The sequence below is a fragment of the Fusarium oxysporum genome, chromosome IV, assembly GCF_013085055.1.
Source record: "Fusarium oxysporum Fo47 chromosome IV, complete sequence".
Classification (NCBI taxonomy): Eukaryota; Fungi; Ascomycota; class Sordariomycetes; order Hypocreales; family Nectriaceae; genus Fusarium; species Fusarium oxysporum.
The window spans coordinates 2383202-2403427 of record NC_072843.1 but is presented as its reverse complement, the minus strand read 5'-3'; the positions used below and the strand labels follow the sequence as shown (position 1 = coordinate 2403427).

Below are 20226 nucleotides of genomic sequence, written 5' to 3'. Positions count from 1 at the left end.
AGGTTCCAGGATTGGAAATGAAACCTAGAGTTAACTCAACGGTGGACAGTTGAGACGTGGTTGTGTGGGTCCAAATGTTACGACAGTCCGGGTGGGTAGCAAGGCCGTTTTTGTCACGGTTACACTTCAGCTACCGTACCGTCAGCACTACGTGTTCAACGTCAGCTATCGAGGTGTATATCCTCCCTGCCTCCCTTTGTACATACCGCGTTTATGATTTAGCTTTCGCCCATATATGTGTACCTAGTTTTCCACCAAACTCGATTCACATATATCGTTCATACCACCTCAGTCTATTCTTCGTTCTGCATACCTCTAAGCTCCAACTGTTCAGGTAGCAGACGTATCCAATGAACATCCATTGACAAGGGTAGACAAAGGACCTGCAGTCCATGTGAGACATATGCTGACGAGGGCTGGCTGAGTTTATAAAACTATCATCCAACGGCAGCGTCCCCGTATCACTAATTCGGTCTCAGGCTTGTTTACTCTTATTTTCAGCCGCACGCCATCCAAGAAGCTGAGTATCACTCTTGAACTGTTCACACTTCCCAGAGGCAGTACCATATTCGAGGATTTGCTTCACGACAGGCGCACATGGCCAGATACTCTCACAGCCCCAAGCAGACTCCAAAACGGCAAAAATAAATGATCACGCTGGGGATCGAACCCAGAATCTTCTGATTCGTAGTCAGACGCCTTGCCATTGGGCCACGCGACCTTGCTCTTGAATGATTCCTGGAGCCCAAATTCCCGTCCAAGATTGTGGACGACACAGACGGAGAGCTTGCTTGTCCGCCTCAAGCGCAATTCTAAACTTCTGGGATAGTACATTGTTCGTTGTACATCTGCTCTCTTTGTACGGTGAAATTACCGTAGTATGCCGTTGTAGTCAACCTATTCGGAGTCCACCGTCCTCGAGTTACCCCATTGTTGGTAGGATTGTCAGTTACAAGGGTTTCTGTCAAGTTCATAAGCAGTCCAATAAAATCTAACCCAATCTAAGTCAAGCTTTCCAGTATATCAATGATGAAGGCATATTGAAAGTGCTAAACCAGACACACCACTCTACGCTGGCGTTTCATAAGCACAAGAGGTCGGGTTAGAAACATCTACCCAATCCATGACTATGGACCTTGTAAGACACGCGTTTCGTGTAGCGATGAAGTGCAGATAGACATAGATCATTGATCCCGCCAGATTCCAGTCTGTTAACAACAGGTTCTCTTCTGGATAGAGTTGTAAACTGGCTGAAGTTGTCCAAGGGACAGGAAGCGACGATATGTATATAGAATGGTTGAAGGTAAAGGGAAACCAACGTTTATCGCGATAAGAATTCGTGTAAAACGTCTTAGATTTGCAAGTGCTCTTGCGTCATGGAGATGACAGAGTGCCTGACCCAGGAGGTACTCAAGAGCACATCAAACGGGGCTTGTTGTCTAGCCAATCATGGCTCAAGGGAGTTACACAAAGACTCTGCCAATCATTAACCGCAATACAACTATAAACCCATCAAGTTACAAGTGTAATAGTTATGTCGATTGTGATGATCTTGTATATATATTACAAGGGTTCATTGTCCTCGCGTTTCTGACGATAAGTTTAGAGTTCAGTGTCGAGGCACATACCAATATTGAAATAATGCTTTGACTTGAAAGCCTGGCCACCTGCAACAATTGACAGAGCACTACCAGGTGCATCTTTCTATAGTGAAATATAAATATATAATTAAAAAGGCATTATTTAAATATTGTTTTATATAGTGATAACATGTCCTATCTAAGCGCAAAAGGTAGCATATCCTCATAGTAAGAATCGACACCACTTGATGCCAGAGCCAAAAAAGAATGATCACGCTGGGGATCGAACCCAGAATCTTCTGATTCGTAGTCAGACGCCTTGCCATTGGGCCACGCGACCCTTACTCTTGAAGTTTAGGACGGTATTTGGTATTATTTCTCTGAGTTGTATTGAATTGTAGCTGGGCGACGCCTGTTCGTTTCACTAGCTTGACTGTAGCTACGGGCCTTCATGCTGAAATAGTATTTGGCTTTAGGGTTAGTACTTTGTAGCTAAGCCTTTAGCTTTTGTTTGTCAGAATTATGTCTATAGTGAACTATTATAGCAGGAAAGACGTGAAGGTGCTTAAATCTTACTTGGGAATTTGGATTCTTCTGTCTGTCTTATTGTCTACCATCGACAGACACATGAACCAATTCTGTCGTATAATAAACACTGGACTAAAACAATTAAACATATGGTTGCCATGTTCCCTATCATCTGGTCTCTTGGTTTCTCAACCATGAAGCAGTTGTTCAGAATTTTCGTTGTCCTTCAGGGTAACGCTTTGGCCAATGCATGATTCCAACCAACATCAGAATATACCTGAGCTAAACCCATGATGACTCAATTGCATATCGGAAAACAATCGTCCCGCCATACTGCAAGCCTTTACCTTCTTCAGTTGCTTATCAAGGTTCTAAACACCAAACCTCGGGATACATATGCGCTGTATCCAATGCTTCCCCTCTATCATGACAAGATGAAAGCCCCACAAAAAAGTCAATGACTCCCCTCCGGCGTCGGACTCAGCAACCAAAAAGTGGTAAACACCACATCTTAAAGAGCCACGCATCCTCATTACTCCTCAGTACATCAGGAGATAAGTCACCAACAAAATGGCCCCCTTCAACCTCGAAAGCTGTGCCAGGCCAAACATCTTGGCCCTCCAGCCATATCGCTGCGCGCGAGAGCATGTTGCCCCTCCCCCACATTAAAGCAACGACTAACTTTCCGCAGCGACTACAAGGATGACGGCACCAATATCCTTCTCGACGCAAATGAGAACGCGTACGGCCCTTCTCTGAGTGCGGACGTCGCAGGGAAGACTGCCAATGGTGTGGAGGTCGACTTGCTGGGCCTGCACCGTTATCCTGATCCTCACCAGGAGCCATTGAAGCAGCAGCTCTGCGAGCTGCGAAACACCCACGCCCATACAGATAAGACGCTCAAGCCTGAGAATTTGTTTGTGGGTGTTGGTAGTGATGAGGCTATCGATGCTCTGCTACGATGCTTCTGCGTTCCTGGAAAGGACCGCATCCTTACATGCCCGCCTACGTATGGCATGTATTCCGTGTCTGCACAGGTCAACGATGTAGCTCTCGTCAAAGTTCCCCTTTTAGAAGCCCCCACCTTCAGCATAGACGTTCCAGCTGTCATGGAAGCCCTGACAAAAGAGTCTAACATCAAACTTGTCTACCTTTGCTCGCCTGGAAACCCCACTGGTTCAGTCCTTGCAAAGTCCGACGTTCAGCAGATTCTAGATCACCCGACATGGAACGGCGTTGTCGTTCTCGACGAAGCATATATCGACTTTGCCCCCGAAGATGCTTCTCTGGCTGAATGGGTGACCGAGTTTCCTAACCTGGTCGTTATGCAAACCCTCTCCAAAGCCTTTGGTATGGCTGGCATCCGACTCGGTGCTGCATTCACATCGCCCCCAATTGCACGACTTCTCAACAGTCTCAAGGCCCCTTACAACATCTCCAGCCCTACAAGTGCCCTTGCGTCCTACGCTGTCTCCGAAAAGGGACTCGCTATTATGCGAGACCATCGTGCACGCCTCCTAGAGCAGCGTGATCGTCTTATCAAGGAACTTCCCAACATTCCCGGTGTCGGCCGTCTACGAGGTGGCACTGAAAGCAACTTTTTGCTTTACGAAATGCTTAACACTGCAGGCGAGCCGGATAACACTGTCGCGTTGGCCGTATATGAGAAGCTTGCTGAGGGTAAGGGTGTTGTTGTGCGATTCAGAGGCAAAGAGCACGGATGCCAAGGATGCCTACGAATTACAGTCGGCACGGACGCCGAGGTGACAAGATTTCTGGAGTCACTAAAGACGACGTTGGCTGAGGTGAGAGGCTCATAAACTGGAGCACCAAATAGGAAAAGGACGATAAAACGATGGCGTTCTACGTTAAATCCAGACCTTCTAGACGTAATCTCGTGGAATTAATAAAAGCAACGCTCAGAGTACGAGCGTTTTATACCGAAGTAGTCTCTCAGACCAGTTATCCAAATACCCGACGCCAGTTCCATTCTATATCTATAAGATCTAATAAAAATCCAACACCATTTTTAGGCCCATCCCAGGAACATCACGACACTTCCAATACTGACAGAAGCCAGGACGAGATCCACTCGGGGGAGACTAGCAGCATCCTCGCTCTTAGTAGGCTGAGCTGCAGTTGCTGATGATGTCTCTGATGAGGATGTTGGTGTACTCTGAATTTTGGACTCATTCTTTTTCATGGCAGCCCAGTCTGTGCTGCGGACAACCTTGACATCATCGCCCTTGAGCGGCGCAGGAGCATCACTTAGCAGCAGGCCCTGGACAGCTTCAAGAGCACACATTTGCTGCCCAAGACCGGGATTTCCATCAAAACCCGAGTTATACCATCGCATACCACACTCACGGCCAGACTTCCCTCCTGTACATGTTTGGACAGCAGCCTTGGCCGATGGGAGGAGATGAGCATGGACATGCTCCTTCAAAGCGGGCTGCATCTGAATAGACAGGTACATGAAGCGTGATAGATAACCCTTAAAGGTGGACATGTCGTCGTTACATGTGTTGACGGTCTCGCAGGCAGCTTCGTACATGACGTTGGTCGCGTTGGGAAACGGCGAAAAGAACCAATCGGTGCCCTCTAGGAGACGCTTTGAGCGGTCGACCCATTCTGGCTTCTCAGTGTAGTTGGCGAGAACCGCCGCGCCATAAAGATATATACCGCTGGTGTAAGTGAAAGAATGGTATGTTGTCTTCTGGCAGTTGTCTTCTACACTGGCGCCGTCATAAACGTGATAATTGCGGTGATCGATGAAGCCCACTTCCCAGGACCAGTCCCAGATTTTAAGAGCCCAGTCGAGATATTTGTTATCGCCAGTGATACGAGCTAAACGTGCAGCGAGTTGGAAGAAACCGCCATTGCTGACCGAGTTTTTGTATGTCATGCCATTCGGGTTACTTGGGTAGATCTGCCACAAGAGGCCGCCACCACAAGCTGTTGTATTCCATCGACCCACAAGCTCGTTGAATACGTTGATGCTGATATCGAGCCACGATGGGAGGTCCTTGTTGGGCTGAGGGAAGTTTCGCTCAGCAGCGGAGAGGACGGCTGAGCCCCAGAAGAAGAGATCATCGTTACCCTCCTCGTCGGCATGCTCTGCAGGCATGTAGTCCTTACCAGTGCCGAGATTTGTAGGCCCCAGAAGAGCCTGGATGACCACATCGTTGTAACTGTAATCTCCGGTAAGGTGGTAGTAGTCGAGCATCACACCCCATAGGGCACCAGCTACCCACCAGTAGTATGGATCTTGAAGGTCGCCGAGATCTTTGGGTACTGATGATGTGTTGCCGCTGTAGTACTTCATGGCATCGAAGGCGAGGGTGCCTGCCACATCTCGGATTGAATCTGAAATGGTTAGTGAACCGGAACACCACTTGACTGTAGGACATACCTGGATTTGCAGTGTCAAGTGAACTGGGAGGCGTTTTGGTAGCAATGGCTACAGAAGCCAAACTGGCCAAGGCGAAGAACTTCATAATGTGTCTATTGTCGATGATGGGTATGGTGTATGGTGTCTATGTGAGTATGCTTAAGATTCTTGATCGCTCAGCGATAGTCTTCTCCTGGAAGATTGATTCAAGTCTTTTTTGGTGCTGGCAGTAAGTTGATAGTTTTCATAGGTCCGATAAGGAGTGTAAGTTCAAGGCAGTTAATGGCAAGCGATATGGAATGAGCGTCTTATTATTCGAGAAAGAGCGAGGCGTTCAAGTCAAACAAATCAAGCTACCACAAGGTACGAGAGAAAATCAGGCGTAAAAGTTGAGCACGCCTTCGGGGGCATGAAAAGTAAGATAAGAAGAAATAATAAACGAAGGAGGGGCCACCGAAAGATAAAAATACAATCACAGCTGAGAAGGAACGGGAATACGAGAACGCAATGAGCTAAAGCTGAAGCTCCAAAGACGTTCGTTCTTTTCAGGCTGGACCGGGCTAGTCCAAAACATTGATAGACGACGGGGGCTACGGAGTAGTCTAGGTATTAATACATGATACCCTTGCTTGGCGGACTGTTTTCAGAGTTAGACACACAGGGAGGATATCCTGAGGAACGAATGACGAATCGTGCTGGGTTCATGCGTAGACTAAGACTTTAGCTGATGAGCCTCAGACAAAGTCAACCGTTGAATGATGACCTCTACATTCTATGGAGAATGAGTTACCGAGCTCTCCCCGCAGACGGACATGACAAGGAACACAACCCCTGAAGGCCCTGCTCTCGGCGATCAGCCGTTGATTGTGGCCAGTAGAACATGCTATCATCTTGGTGTTACAGATACAAAGAACCGGCTGTTTCGACTGGCCGCGCGGGTAGAAGATTGCCAGTCACCAAACCAGAGTTTTTGTTTCCCAGGAAAATGAATCTAGTGCAAGGTACTGTAGGATCCAGGGGTAAAGGCCACTAAACCTTAGCTGACAGATACCTCTGCGGAGGAGATTGGTGGGCGTCAAAAGTTGGAGGAAGAGGCTTGGCGCCACTATGTTCATGCCCCGACTAGAGGACTTCGGGGATTATCGAAAGGCATTGAAGGTTGATGCTCTTCTGGGAGACCAGGCGAAATAGGACCGGTTCTTCTAGAAAGTGATGTTCTCTGCTGCGTAACCATGCATCATCCAAACTCGAGCAACACAAACTCAATATCCTTGCCCATCAACTGTGCATTAACGTTACGGTCCTCATCTCCACTCCCCCACCCCCAGCAACCTTTCTTTGCCCTGCCCTTGCATGGGCTTTTGCAAAAATGATCGTCTCAAAGCCTGACTCACTGACGAAATGCGATGCTCAAAAAAGGAGATCTTTGAAACACGAAACAACGCTGGACGGTTCTCTCGTCTGATCTTGATTGCAGCGTTTCCGACTTTGCCGTGTTATCATGCGGCACTTTTTTCAACTCAGACACGTGGAAATTCTTGAAAGTCGCATTCTAAGAGGACTCGAAGGAAAAGCAACTGTGAAGTCAGCCTAGGTCTGTGCATTGTTTACGAGATTCGGGTCGGTTCCGACGTTGGAAGAAGCTTGAGGCCAAGCTTCTTGTCTTACATGTGGAGATGCAGGTGGAATTTAAGATCTTTACACTCTTGGTGGCCGCAGAAAACTCAGGACTTCATTCCTAAGTGATAAAAATATCTAGGTAGATTTAAAAGATCTCAGGAAAATTCAGCATAAACCTGGCGGGCTCTTGTACATATTTATTTCTGTCCCCTGGTTTAGCATCTCAAGTCTTCTGACAACCCAAGGGCACTCTTTGTAGGTTTTGTTGGACGAGAGCACTGTTTCCCATGTCTCGGCACCTTGAAATTGCTAAAATGCAGTCTTCGTATGGTTATGAAGCTACCGGAGCGTGGCCGGATGTTGTCTTCCTTTTGAGCCTCCTTGCAAGCCCGTCAGCAGTATTAATTAGCTGTCTCGCTGTGCCACAGTCTTATCTTAGTGAGACCACCTCCGGTGTAGTTCTGGATCAGGTCTCAGAACCAGGGACCGGCCGCTCCTCACTCAGATCAAGTTATTCTAAATTTATTGAGCCCGAGAGGCATAGTTTTGGGCGTCCACAAGCTCGCTCTCTCCTTCAGATGATACCATTGTTGGATGAAAACATTAATGAGTAAGGCATACTCTTGCGGCCACGTATAAACACGAGATACTACAGCGCGTCGGCCTTTACGGTTCTCAAGACACGGCTGGTCGCCATGTCTCTTAAACATCTTATCCCTTCTCTCCGCCATTTCCCGTTCTTCGCCTCCATTCCCAGTGCCGCGTAAGCATCAAGAAATGCATGTGTTGAAAATTAATAGTAAACACAAAATAACAGCATAAAAAAAACGCATCTAAATATTTCGACGGAGTTATACAATTGTGTTCATACTTATGGATTTCTGGAGCATCCAGTTGCTCGTGAATGACAGATCGCTATACAATAAACAGCCAAATCTCGCAGGGCTGAGAGAATGGCTGGTTTAGTTGAAGTCTGCACCGAGAAGTGGAAGGAAGGAATATCACGGCTTCCCTCTTTGCCAACAAATCTCAACGCAAGGTCCGGGCCGCTGAGCTTAAATTAACCGACACATGGCCGAAAGAGGAAATCGCCAAAAACCAACCTCACCTGAGTTGGTGGCATGAGAACATGAGCAAAAGGATATAATTCCGATGATGAATGGAGCTTCTTCAGAGTCGTTGTGTTGTATCAAGCAAGCTCGCTTAAAATTTGGACCAGATCGTAGTGATAAACTAACACGTCAGCTCAGGTATGGTGTACCAGCAATATGTATGCCAACGCAAATATATCGAGTAAATGATCAATTTCCTCTGACAACTCGTGGCAGCTATCTATCTATAGTGAGAAGCATCTGAATAATATTATATGTATCAACTTTCGTTGAGGTGAGCGGGAACGCAGCCAGCAATGCTGTTCATTGTGTAACCAGTTCACCATGAAAGTTCATGAGGTGATATCTCAACACTTCTGCAGCGCAACTGGAATTTGCAAAAGACAGAACCCAACTACTAACTCGTGTCTATTTTGTCATGCCAAAAACGTCTCCGTAAGTGCAAAATTAAATACGTGATTCATCGTTGAAGTTTCATGTAATAGAATACGTTTGGAACGCAAAAATGAAGCTGTAACGACACAGGCAGGATTTGAACCTACGAACGCGAACGTAATAGATGTCTAGAACCTCTTGGAGGCCCGTTCAAGTCTATCGCCTTAACCACTCGGCCACTGTGCCTTGTTTTGTTGATGGAGGTGGGATCTACTATTCTTAAGAATGAGGCACTTTTTGTGCGTCTGTGCTGAAAGTGGATACTCTCATGTTAAGCACGAAATCTCCACAATTCTCTGAACCTTAAACCCAATGTAGAAGTCCAAGTATTGAGATCGCAATTGCACATTTCCATTATACAGTGATGTGACTGTCACTCTGAATTTTCGATAGCATTGCTTGCTAGAAGCCTCTGAGAATAGGTCTTCTGGCTTCTTCGGTCACTTCTTCATCGATGCTGTTCTTCAGAAGCAAGGATCTTTCTTGAAAAAAGCTTATGCCGATACTGGCCATACTCGGCTTGTCCACACCACCTGAGACACACGAAAGTTCAACCACATCAACAACTTTCAACTCGTCAATGTTGTTCCAAAAGTCACCAATGAGCTTCACTCAAGCTGATTATCAAGAGAACTTGTAAGAATGTGCGAATGCTGTCATTTCGGCACGCGTCACGGCCGGCCGGGATTCCGGGACCGGAAAAATGGGGCTTGCTTTTACAGTTGTGAGAGCATCCGGCCGTACATGAAGGACGGGACTAGGACAGAGCTCTTTTCTTCCTTTTGAAGATTTCTAACTTAGCATTTCCGCACCCGGTTCCACTGAAATTTCAAACCTAACTCTCCATAGTCGAACATGGCCCTCGCCTGATGATAACATCCCGAAAAGGCAGCTCTAATTCACCTAACGCGATTCCTGTAAATGCCTTTATACGAATGCAGGAGGCCACTTGCTACATAAATAGACAGTGTTCCCCGCGATATGCCTTAGCCTTGCTCTGAGGATTTTCCATATTTTGGCCCTGTCATGTAATGGTCACCCGATGTCATTGTGTCGAATAGACTTCTGTTGGAAACACCCAGATATGCATGAACCGGCATCTACCATCGGCTACAGGATAGTATCAAAACATAAACCCAATACTTCGAGGAATCAGAACCTCCTGAATCCATCGCCATACCGTTACTCAACAGACCTTAGGCTGGTCTTAGGACAATATTACTCTGGCTCGTCAAGTTCGCTATCATTTTTGGCTAATCTTAGCTAATATGAGAGCATGATGTATTAAATATGATCAAAATTCAACAAAGAAAATTGCTCGCTTGCTCCCGAAACCCATCATAAATCGTGTTCTCATTAATAAACGGACCAATTCTTAAAGAGTCCAACCAACCACCAAAGTGCAACAAGCAGCAAGTAAAGCGGCCTTGAAGGAGACGTCCAAACTTGCTCCAGCATTATCGCCATTTGTAGCTATCGGCATGGACACAAAGTCCGTCGGTGTACTCGAAACTGCAGTAACAGGGTCCGGGTCATGGGGCAGTTCGCCCATTGTCAGGACACCCCATTCTACTTCGCTGCCGGAATAAGTTGATGTCCATGTCACTTCGGTTGGACCTGTGTGCACGCCATCGCTATAGCCCTCGTTGAAACTAGAGTATCCGGAACAGGTGGCCCTTGTCGTGCCTTGTAGGTTGCACTCTAGATTTGCGGTGCTGCACCATGTTAGCATTGGTATGTCGTAGGTACACAGAGAACATACAGTCTTGAGGTGTGCGTGCCATGGAACCGAACAGTATCAGGGCCTTCGACTAAAACGAAAGGGAACTCAAGGGATAAATCACACTCTGGAGGGTCTGAGTCGTCTGTATCTGGACAGAATATTGTGTATGTTGTTTCCTTAGCTTCCGCATCCTGGTGTGTGTTAGCAATCATGATGGAGTTTGCAAAGAATGTCGACTCACGCTTGAGATGACGCTACCGCGCACAAGAGACCACGAGTCTTCGTCGTAATAGGGCAGATAAATAGGCGCTGTCGTTACAGCAGGCGGTTCCTCAATAGCATATGCGAAGCTATTCGCAGCCAACAACGCCAGCCAAAATGACTTGGAGCGTGGGGACATGATTGACTAGCTCGTCGCGCAGGGATAAAAAGAGTTTGTAGAGGCCAGTCTAGCCAATCAGAGCTTGTGGAAATGCAGGGCGATGATCGCGGTTGCAAAGATGCGCGCGCAAACAAGGGTTATCGTCAAGGTATGCGCAGACAAGTCAAGACAAGAATTAGTCGAGCGCGAAATGATGACCTTTTTAAAAGCTCCTTTTTCTCAAGAAACCGGGATGGGAGGGGCCAAAGGCCAGCCAAGCATCAGCGGAGAGTGCCAAGGTCTGGGCGGCCGAGGTTGAGGTTGTGAGCTAAGAGATGGTGATGAAATTTGGGTATGAGTAAAATGTCGACGAAACAGGAGAACGTTAGAAGAGCTGGATATAAAAAGAACGAAACATTTGAATTAGAAACGATGACACTTTGATATATTCATCCGGAAATCGGCTACAGGAAATGTCAGACGGACAGATTTATCATGACACGCCAAGACTGAGCTTTGTCTGGAATCCGATGCCAAGACGGACGCTGAGTGCCAAGAATGACCCAATTTTGTGGCATCCCAGCAAACGTTGCATTCGACCAATATCAAATTCTACAACAGTACTGTAAATGGAAACTATTTATCGAGCTTAAATCTCGAAAATCACCCAGAAAACACATCGGGAGTTTCTGTATTATGAAAGGATACTGTCATATGGCTAAAGTCTGCTGTTGCGGCCGCTAACCTTTAATTTCGTCCTAATACTGATGCAAGGTTGCCGGCAGATCGAATATGGTATTTCCGGGCAATCTTTCATGTATGAAGATGCAGAACCAAAATAGTTTTCTAGTATCTATTGGGGATAAGTGATACCAAGTTTGTGATTGATATCCAACAACTCTCAGCTGAAAGTTACCCTCAGCCTGTCCGACAGCATCGCAATGTGTTAAGCCCCCATGCAACAATCACCGTCATATCAAGGGTTGAAGTTCGACTGCCCAGAAACAAAGTAGGGGAACGGCTCAGATGTTGGGAGCCTAATGCTGTGCGACAGATGTACGATCTATTACTGAGGGGCGGAGTACTGTCTCACCAAGTGGCGTGTTATTTCCACGTACTTGTAGGTACAATAACTACAAGCAACGAATAAGGATAGCATCAATAATTTAGTTTTTTCTTTTTATAAACGCGAGCATGAACTACTGGCGGTGGGGATCGAGCTGTACAAGTTTTCGCCGCCCACCTCAACGTGACGAACCCTACTGAAGCCGTCATGCTAATGATGCATTTAGACACGGGCAAGGGGCTCGCCGTCCTTGATCTTCCTGGCACCGTACTTCTCGAGACGGATAGCCTAGATGGCAATGAAGCCAGATGTGTCTTGATGAGTCTAGTCCATGTCCAGAGTATCCATGCTGCTCTCATCGGCAGAGTAGAGGTTAGAGGTCTCGCTGGAACGTCCAACGATACACGCGCAGCTTGTAGGCGACAAGGTTCACTTTGCCCTCGACTTGGCGCTGTGAGAACTTGATAGCATGCTCAACGAGCTCACGCTCAGGGCTGAATTACATGCCTCTTACAAGAGTGAGATTACGGCGCTATATGGGAGAGTGTGTGAGGATAACTGACCGTTGTAAATGGCGGCTGACCAGTCTTGAGACAGACGGTCGCGGATTGATCAAACTTTGGAGTCGAGGACCATTCCTTCAAGGTCGACGGTGTCACTGGGAGCGCCCCTGTCGATTAAAGCCATTGAGACCTGAAGGTCTATTCGGAGATTTATTCATTCGACGATGGTTATTGTCGTTATTGGAAGGTCTCAACCCCAGTTTGGGTTGTTGTTAGGTTAGAGGATCCGATATCTACGCCTATGCTGCTACATAAGAAAGACTAGTATTGGATTTATGTGTTACATTCCTACAACGAAACCAGAACTCAGCCTTTTGGGTCAAGTTTCAGGGACTCTGTGGTTCGGCAGGCAAAGGGTCCAGAAATACCTACAGTTGCCTCGTGTGCCGCTGCGAAAACGGTGCAGCACACGAGCCCGTGTGCCGCTGCCCAGACCTTTGAATGACATTGTGTTTTTCTCTATTGCAGCAGAAGAGGGTATTGAAGGAACACTTATTCGGTCACTTAAAGGCGGCCTGATGGCAGCCTTGATGGGAGTAGGGCAAAGTGATGATCAACAACTCGACTATCACAACATCGATTGCTTAATACCAAACGCAGAGCTCGATTCTTATTGAAGGCTTTAGTAAAAAGTTTCTTGAACTTGATACGAGTAGCAAGAACTTCAAGTTTCTTCTTCTTATTGATCCTGCTCTCCTTCTTGCCTGGCGGAAGGTCGATGACTTACGGTTTGTTCTTTATCAAGGCAATATGCCTGGTGTTAGGACACAGAGAATCCCAAGGTTATGTAGAGAATGTCATTTTCCTAGTATCATGAATGTTTGACAGACAGCATTTGAGCATGTCTACGTTGCCTTCTAGTGACAGTAATTTCGCATTGTCTTGAGTTGAGAAGGGAAGGGACAGCATTCACCTAGATCAGCTCCTAGCGCTATCTCGTATATCGATGATGTCCCTCCCAAAACACTGAGTTTTGTGATTATTCCTTTTGCTGCACGAAAATACCCTAGAGTAGTTTGTTCGTTTGGGCCATTGTCTTTTGTACAGCTACAAGATTAACATCCCGGCACCAATAGTTCTGGATCCAGATCTCTGTCTCATGTCATGTAGTTGCTTTGTGCCTCGCTGAGCTCAATGCCTCCTCTCCCATTGACACAAACGACCCATTTCAAGGACCATATAAATGTATAATGGTGTTTGATCTATCAAATTTTCAACTCAATACCGCTATAGTGGCGCTCCGGTGCCCTATAGAACCAAACAGGCCCATTGTTTCAAGGGTATCTTCACAATCTTCCTTGAGTGAAACATCTCTACGACAACTTCAATATCAGGATACTTGAATGGTACGAGAGTCTGCTTCGCATTGACGAAGAAAATTCATAGATATGTCACCCAGTGGCTGGGGAGCTTTCTGTTTCTCACTGCTACAAGGTTAGCCATGCTACAGTTCCTTTCAGAAAATAAGTCAAAACTTCAGGCAACATCTTAAAGATTGTAGGTTTTAAACTGGTCTATCACTAATTTAAAGAGGTGATTTGATCTGGAGAAAATGTTAGGCAGCCTCACAAGGATGACTCTTAGCGAGAGGCTCTAATTGCACTTCGCCTGTTCCTTGACTCTTATCAACATCATGGGTCTCGTTCAAGAGCTAGGATCTAGCAGTGGTCTAACAGGCGCCACCCCCATAAAACTAACTCGATTCAATCAATGCTTCACTAGAAGGATCAATAGTCCCAACGGCTTTGTCAATGACAGACGCCATATCTACGCCAAATACGAAAGTAAGCTTCCCCCACAATATCTCATCTGGGTGTCACTGACACAGTCATTAACTTCAATATATTTTAACTTTTCTCTATTGAACATCACCCGCGAATCTTCTCCAATTTTCTCCCGCCCTACGAGGCCCGAGTGGGTGGTACCAAGGCGGATACTCGGAACATGGGCCGTTTTAATCTCCTTTCTAAGTCCGAAATAAGGCATCGGAGTGTTTGATTCGAGCATAGCGCTGTCGTTAAGCAGCCGCCGAAGGATTCAATCAATCAAAGGAACCGGTGAGTCTCTAACGCTTTGAAACTAGTTGAATAGGGGAGGCTCTTTTTTCTTAAAGTCTCCGTGCATCGTCGTTTTCTTTAGTCGACCGTCGTTCGTTCAGCATTCAACCCAATACACTCATTCATTTGCTGCGCAGTCACTCTTTAACAATACTCACAATGGCTCGGTCTCTTGCTCTTCTTGCTGGTGCCCTCGCCACTGTGGCGGCCCAGACAACCACCGTTGAATTCCTCCTCCCCATGTTCGATCCTCAGCCTCTCGATGGCTCTGTTGTTGCTGTGAAGGGCGGCGCGACTACTCTTGCTATCCACTGCCCTGATGCGAAGGCGACAAACTGCGGCCTTGCCGGCACCAGCACCATTGTCGGTGGCCCCTCTACCATTGAGTACTCTTACACCATGCATCCTGAGGTTGATGGATTCGATGGCGGTGAAATGTAAGCATCATATGCACAAGTTTCGTGACTTCAATGCCTGACAAATCACCAGTAAGCAAAACATGGGTTGCGTCCTGGACCCCAAGAAGGATGTCGCTACCTGTTCCGTCCACCAAGTTGCAGTCCTCTCTGGTATCACCGATGTCACATCCATGACTGATAGTGTGAGTGGCTACAAGTCGCTTCTCATGCCCATCACTGTTACCGCTGGCGTCAACAAGCTCAACGGCAACGACGATGCTTCCGCTACCGAGGCCGCTGGCTCTGAGGCTACTTCTGCCGATAAGCCCAAGGACACTGGTGCCAAGGCCACTGATGCTGCCGACGCTACTACTGCTTCTTCTGATGCTGCTGCCACTCCTGTGAGCTCCGACAATGCCGCTGGTCCTATGATTACCCAGAATGCCATTCTGGCTGCGGCTGCTGTTGTTGGTGGTGCTGCTATGTTGTTGTAGATGTGATCATGTGGTTTGGACAAGGGGTTTGTAGTGATGATGCCTAATTAAACATTTATTGGTTCGGGGCCAAATTATGAATGACATGCAATGTCAATCTAGTGACAATCGATCGACGAAGTAAGGTTTCGGTAATCAGCGCCACGCTATAACACTATTAACATTAGCTCCATCCTGGCAGCCAGCCAGCCACGCATGTCACGTATTGGACAATGGATACTGAGGATGGCACATGTTGAGTCACGGTTGATCAGCTTGAACGTAGTATGAGCCTCTTGGTATTTGGGCTAAAACAGCAACACTTCCAAATGGTAACAATAAGACTGAGTCTACCAATAACCGCCATGATAAAGCAAGCATTATGCATAACATCTCACTAAAGAATGAGCAATCTGTGAACAACACGGGGATGCAAAAAGACAAAAAGCAAAGGGTATCACGTATGCGTACGAGATGTTCAAGGTCAACTCAGTTGCGGTCCTCTCGTCCATCAAGCCAACTGGTACACTGGATGCAGCGAATAGACTAGATAGTGTCAGTCGCAAGCCCATCTTGAGATTCGACCGTCTCACCTTTTCGTTGATGCGCTGTCTGCAGTACTTGCACTTCTTTGTGTGCTTGATGATGGGTTCGGATGAAGCAAGCTGCCACAAGTGCGCGAGTCCATAGAGAGCGATGCCCAGCACAAGAAAGGATATCATTTGGCCAACAAAAGATCTATCAGCTGTGAGTTTGTATATCCCGAAGACTTTGACAATGCCTTACCCATATGCTAGGACAACGGCACCGTCCTCTTGCGCCTGATGAAGGGTGTTGTAGCCGGTTGTCTTATTGTAGTTGGGTCCCTTTTGCAGAACGGCAAACTTCTCCTCCATGTTTCTGTTGAGCGGGAGGAGAATCGAGATAGGTGGCATCAATACATCGCTCACGAAAGACTTTACTAGGTCTGTGAAAGCGGCTGCAAGACTATCCAGTGTGTTAGTCGCCTTCACCGCAAGTTCAGGAGACTTCATACATCAAACCAACGGCGATCTTGAGGATATCATCTTGAAACGCAAAGTCGACGAAGCCTTCCCAGAAGCGCTTAACTCTCTTGTGGCCTCGGCCAAGCAGGGACTCTGACTCTCCTGAGCCAGACTCCTCATCGTGAGATCTGCCGGGCATGATGCGATAGTTTGGACGTGATGTTCTCCAAAGGCCAGACAGCCAGGACATGGGCGAGGAGTCAAATGACCAAGCGTTGTTTGTGTTCGGATAACCTGAAAGCTACCAATGCTATAATGGCTTGGCCGTGGAAGCTAGAATCAAGGACCAGGTGCCGAAGTGACACGCGCTACACGCGGTTGTTGGTTGATGCCTGTGACGTCATGTGTACTCAAGCGCACTTAGAGGGTAACTGACTGGCTTACACCAATTACCACCATATAGATCAACGATCTTTCCATATATGTGAGTATATTCAATGAATTAGCAATCCACAAGTAGAGTAAATAGAACATGATAAGCCGTATATGGGTTGCTAAGTGCTTCGAAGGGCCTTTCTCGAAACTAAACATGACTGGCGCTCGTTGCGAAACAAGCAACCTCGTGAGACTACAGGTACTCATACAGCGAGCAGTTGGGAGAGCCTCAGAATAGTTGTACGAGCAGGGCTAGAGCTTTACGGTAATACTTCTTACATCCTGGTACCTTGTGTATCAAATCTTCTCGCGAACCTGAGAGAATCACCCGATATAGGACTTATCATCAGTTTGACATAGCACAGCATAATCTGACTGAGAGAAACAAACACGTCAGAATAGAGATTAGATAGACCAGCTATCACATTATTATCTGACTATCTAGATATGCCAATCTTCTGGTTTGTATAAAAAAGTCCAAGGAGGGAATCATTCTGAAACTGCAAAAGGAAAGTAAAAACACTTTGGTATCATAGTCGCGCCCAATCTGGTTAACAAAAAACCAATCATCAGTCTAGTCATCGTGTCTCATCAAATCTAGTAGCTCCCCTTTCGTGGCTTCCACTGTCTCTTCCTCTCGCGTCGCATAAGGCACAAGTGCATGGCCCAGTAGATAGCAGCGATAATCATGAGAGCAGCAGCAGCCCAGGTCAACGCCAGGAACTTATTTCCAACAGACGCCGACAGTCCAACATCATCGCCGACGTCGTTGATCTTGTCTACACCCTTCTTGCCAGCCACAGTGACGAGAATGCTGGCGATAAGGAGCACAAGTGCGGCGAGCCCCGAAAGAATGACGTTGACGGCGTTGACGCCGCGACGAGCGAAGAGGAAGAATGCGCCGGCGCTCGCGACCATGGCGAGGCCGGAGAAACCCACTGCGAGGACGTAGAAGACGAATGTAACGAGGAGAGCCGTGTTGAGAAGATCGATAGAATCTTGGATGTCATCGGGCCAGTTAATGTCAGCAAGATTCAGCTTGAAGGGGCCGACTTCGAGTTGCTTGTCGAGCATCTCAGTGAGGTTGAAGCGTTCTATAAAGGTTAGAACTTATTGCCAATCGACGATAGGGTTATACTCACTCTCGGGGGCAGAGTTGGTGCAGTTTGTAACATTATATCCAGCACCAGGACTCGTGGCATTGGGCTTGTACTGTCCATCACATGTGGCCATGACATGAATGGAGTACCACTCCGAAATACCAATAGTGTCGGCCAGCTTGTCTGCAACATCGCCAGTGATGTCGTTGATCTTTCCCTTGACATCGTCCTTAACTTCGTTCCACTTGTCGGTGACCTTGCCAAAGAAGCCATCATCTTCATCGTTGTCATTAGAAGAAGCGTCGCTGTCAGTGTCGAGAACGTTATGGCCAATCATTGAAGTGTTGAGCTAAATTGTCAGCTTGAGTTTTTGAGAATTTGCTTCAAACCTACCCGTGCAACAGAGTATTCTTCCATAAACCCTTCCTTGTGACCAGCAAAAAGGCAGAGCATTGAGAGGATAAAGGCCACCATGGACAACACCAGGGGCAAGAGGACGAAGAACCTCGATAACATGGTTACGGCGTATGATACTGCAAAAGCGGAGTGTCTTCAAGTTGTAGGGATACGAAAATCAAACAATTCAAAGGAATGTCCAGTAGACACCGAAGAAGTCGTGTTGACCTTGCGGGTGGTGTAGTGAAATAAATACTTCGATAGTACTGAGCCCCTGTCCGTCAATGATGCAAACTGCGACAGCGCATAACCAAGGATGATTCGCGCACAGAGCTTCAGAAGAGTCTACCAAGCCAAGCTAAAAAGAGCACAAACGCCAGAGATTCAGAACAAGCTCAAGGCCGTGTTCATGAGCGCATCGCCGTGCAAATCATGACCCCAAACAACGGCCAAATCCGAAACAGACCAATCATACATGGAGCGCTTGCGTCACTGGCTGGACTGCTTCTTCTGTGTCTTTTCTTGGCTGGGGATTCTTTAAGGGTTGCATGGCTGGGAAAACCGGTTGTGCAGGGGTCGGGGTTGGGATGGACGTCAGCCACTTGATCTATCGACAGTGGACGCGTGTGAAACAAAAGGGGACAGGGATTAAGAATTGGGTCTGCTTAATCATTGTTTCTATGTTTGTTCTATATCTCGTGAAAGAGGCCTCTTTCTCGTATTTGATGCATTCATTGTTGATGGTGGACCGTTATGGGTCAGTTGACTGAATCGAAGATGGATAAGGACCCTGAATATCTTCATTAGAGTTGTGCATAGTGTAAGCGGGTGAGGCTTGCCAATAGCCCCGCCGAGATGTGATTCACTGCCTCGCTTCTTTTGGTGCTTGCAAGATTGAAAGACTCTGATGAACCGACAAACCCGTGATACTTAGTCTGCTCGGACCAGTCTTCCTTTCTTCTAGCGATCAATGCCGATGATACTGAGAGATTGTCCTTCAACCGTGGTCTTCCAACCTTATTATTCTGACTATTCTCGTCTACCCAGCATCCAAGAGCGGGTCATCCGCTCATCCATCCGGTCGGCTTCCGTAGCTCAGTTGGTTAGAGCGTCGTACTAATACTTCAATCCGAGTGTTCGGTAATGCGAAGGTCTCAGGTTCAAGCCCTGGCGGGAGCAATCCCAACGCCTTCCGGATGTTCTTTTTGTCGGTTTTTGCGATTCTCGAAGAGTGGTTGTGGTCGTGATGTTGACTGGTGATGAAGTGGCTGGCGTTGAGTAACGATAGACACGTAGTGTATGTAACAGGGTGAGCAGGCATGAACCAGTTGTTACTCTGACTTGTTTCTTGGTTTACTATCAGGATGATCGAGTCTGTCATACTGAACACCAGGCCAAAGACAATCCTGATCCCAATTGCTTCGACCTCAAGGCCCCAGTTAACACTTAGCATTGTAAGCTCGACTACGCAGGCGATTCCTCTACAAGAACATATTCTTATGGGCTCACTTGATTAAGCTACAGCACTATACTCAATTTTAGTCAATTTTCTAGACGCTGAACTCAGAGTCGTACCATCAAATGAGTTTCCCTGACCCAAGAATGCGTCGTCAACTATTGATGATCCACGTTGTCAACGACCCACGTATGACGAGTACAGAGCCTAAATAAAGATGAAAAAAATGTCGCACAACTTCAACAGAGGTTAGAGACGTAGATTATCTCCATTGAAGCAGATGAATGACTCGTTTTCTTCTAGCTCTTCTTCCACCACTTAGAGTAGTTTCTTAACGTCTGATTTCCAGCCATATTTCCAGCCTCAAACTTTGCTGCTCAAAGGATAACTAGGCAATAAAGTGAAGCTTATTTTTAATCCAGGTCACTTTGCCTGTAGACTTGCGCTGTAATACTACCATCGGTATCCCTGCTTGGATCGATATTGAATCTTAGAGATTGAGTGGTTATGATTCAGGAGCCGCTGTCAAGATCTTAGCCAAAGCCA

At 46.9% G+C, this 20226-nt stretch overlaps 6 protein-coding genes and 4 non-coding genes across 10 annotated transcripts; 3 read left to right on the top strand and 7 right to left on the bottom strand.

Moving 5' to 3' along the window:
* Positions 1–649: 649 nt before the first annotated feature.
* On the bottom strand, positions 650–721 carry FOBCDRAFT_t93. The gene has a single exon. It is a non-coding gene; the product is annotated as a tRNA-Arg (tRNA).
* Positions 722–1848: 1127 nt separating this feature from the next.
* FOBCDRAFT_t92 lies at positions 1849–1920 on the bottom strand. Its single transcript has one exon. It is a non-coding gene; the product is annotated as a tRNA-Arg (tRNA).
* A 685-nt stretch (positions 1921–2605) lies between these two features.
* Positions 2606–4038, top strand: FOBCDRAFT_220995 (pyridoxal phosphate-dependent transferase). The gene is made up of 2 exons (XM_059609567.1): positions 2606–2752; positions 2800–4038. Exons 1-2 carry the CDS (start codon positions 2679–2681, stop codon positions 3926–3928), a joined length of 1203 nt encoding a protein of 400 aa, XP_059464680.1. The 5' UTR covers positions 2606–2678; the 3' UTR covers positions 3929–4038.
* Positions 4039–6060, bottom strand: FOBCDRAFT_180940 (glycosyl hydrolase family 76-domain-containing protein). Its single transcript, XM_031179035.3, has 2 exons — positions 5521–6060; positions 4039–5474 (listed from the first exon to the last, which is right to left on the bottom strand). The coding sequence occupies exons 1-2, from the start codon at positions 5603–5605 to the stop codon at positions 4138–4140; spliced, it is 1422 nt and encodes a 473-aa protein (XP_031044922.2). The 5' UTR covers positions 5606–6060; the 3' UTR covers positions 4039–4137.
* A 2688-nt stretch (positions 6061–8748) lies between these two features.
* On the bottom strand, positions 8749–8852 carry FOBCDRAFT_t91. Its single transcript has one exon. It is a non-coding gene; the product is annotated as a tRNA-Ser (tRNA).
* Positions 8853–9968: 1116 nt separating this feature from the next.
* FOBCDRAFT_291887 (uncharacterized protein) lies at positions 9969–10789 on the bottom strand (the record flags this gene model as incomplete). Its single annotated transcript, XM_031179036.3, has 3 exons — positions 9969–10381; positions 10429–10580; positions 10631–10789. 3 exons carry the CDS (start codon positions 10787–10789, stop codon positions 10042–10044), a joined length of 651 nt encoding a protein of 216 aa, XP_031044923.2. The 3' UTR covers positions 9969–10041.
* A 3409-nt stretch (positions 10790–14198) lies between these two features.
* On the top strand, positions 14199–15402 carry FOBCDRAFT_318347 (uncharacterized protein). Its single transcript, XM_031179038.3, has 2 exons — positions 14199–14873; positions 14926–15402. The coding sequence occupies exons 1-2, from the start codon at positions 14596–14598 to the stop codon at positions 15326–15328; spliced, it is 681 nt and encodes a 226-aa protein (XP_031044925.1). The 5' UTR covers positions 14199–14595; the 3' UTR covers positions 15329–15402.
* A 91-nt stretch (positions 15403–15493) lies between these two features.
* FOBCDRAFT_220989 (large-conductance mechanosensitive channel) lies at positions 15494–16614 on the bottom strand. Its single transcript, XM_031179040.3, has 4 exons — positions 16344–16614; positions 16094–16294; positions 15901–16045; positions 15494–15853 (listed from the first exon to the last, which is right to left on the bottom strand). The coding sequence occupies exons 1-4, from the start codon at positions 16541–16543 to the stop codon at positions 15797–15799; spliced, it is 603 nt and encodes a 200-aa protein (XP_031044927.2). The 5' UTR covers positions 16544–16614; the 3' UTR covers positions 15494–15796.
* Positions 16615–17325: 711 nt separating this feature from the next.
* On the bottom strand, positions 17326–18344 carry FOBCDRAFT_200227 (actin cortical patch SUR7/pH-response regulator pali; the record flags this gene model as incomplete). Its single annotated transcript, XM_031179042.2, has 3 exons — positions 17326–17822; positions 17871–18177; positions 18222–18344. 3 exons carry the CDS (start codon positions 18342–18344, stop codon positions 17326–17328), a joined length of 927 nt encoding a protein of 308 aa, XP_031044929.2.
* A 964-nt stretch (positions 18345–19308) lies between these two features.
* FOBCDRAFT_t109 lies at positions 19309–19403 on the top strand. The gene has a single exon. It is a non-coding gene; the product is annotated as a tRNA-Ile (tRNA).
* The last annotated feature ends 823 nt before the right edge of the window (positions 19404–20226 follow it).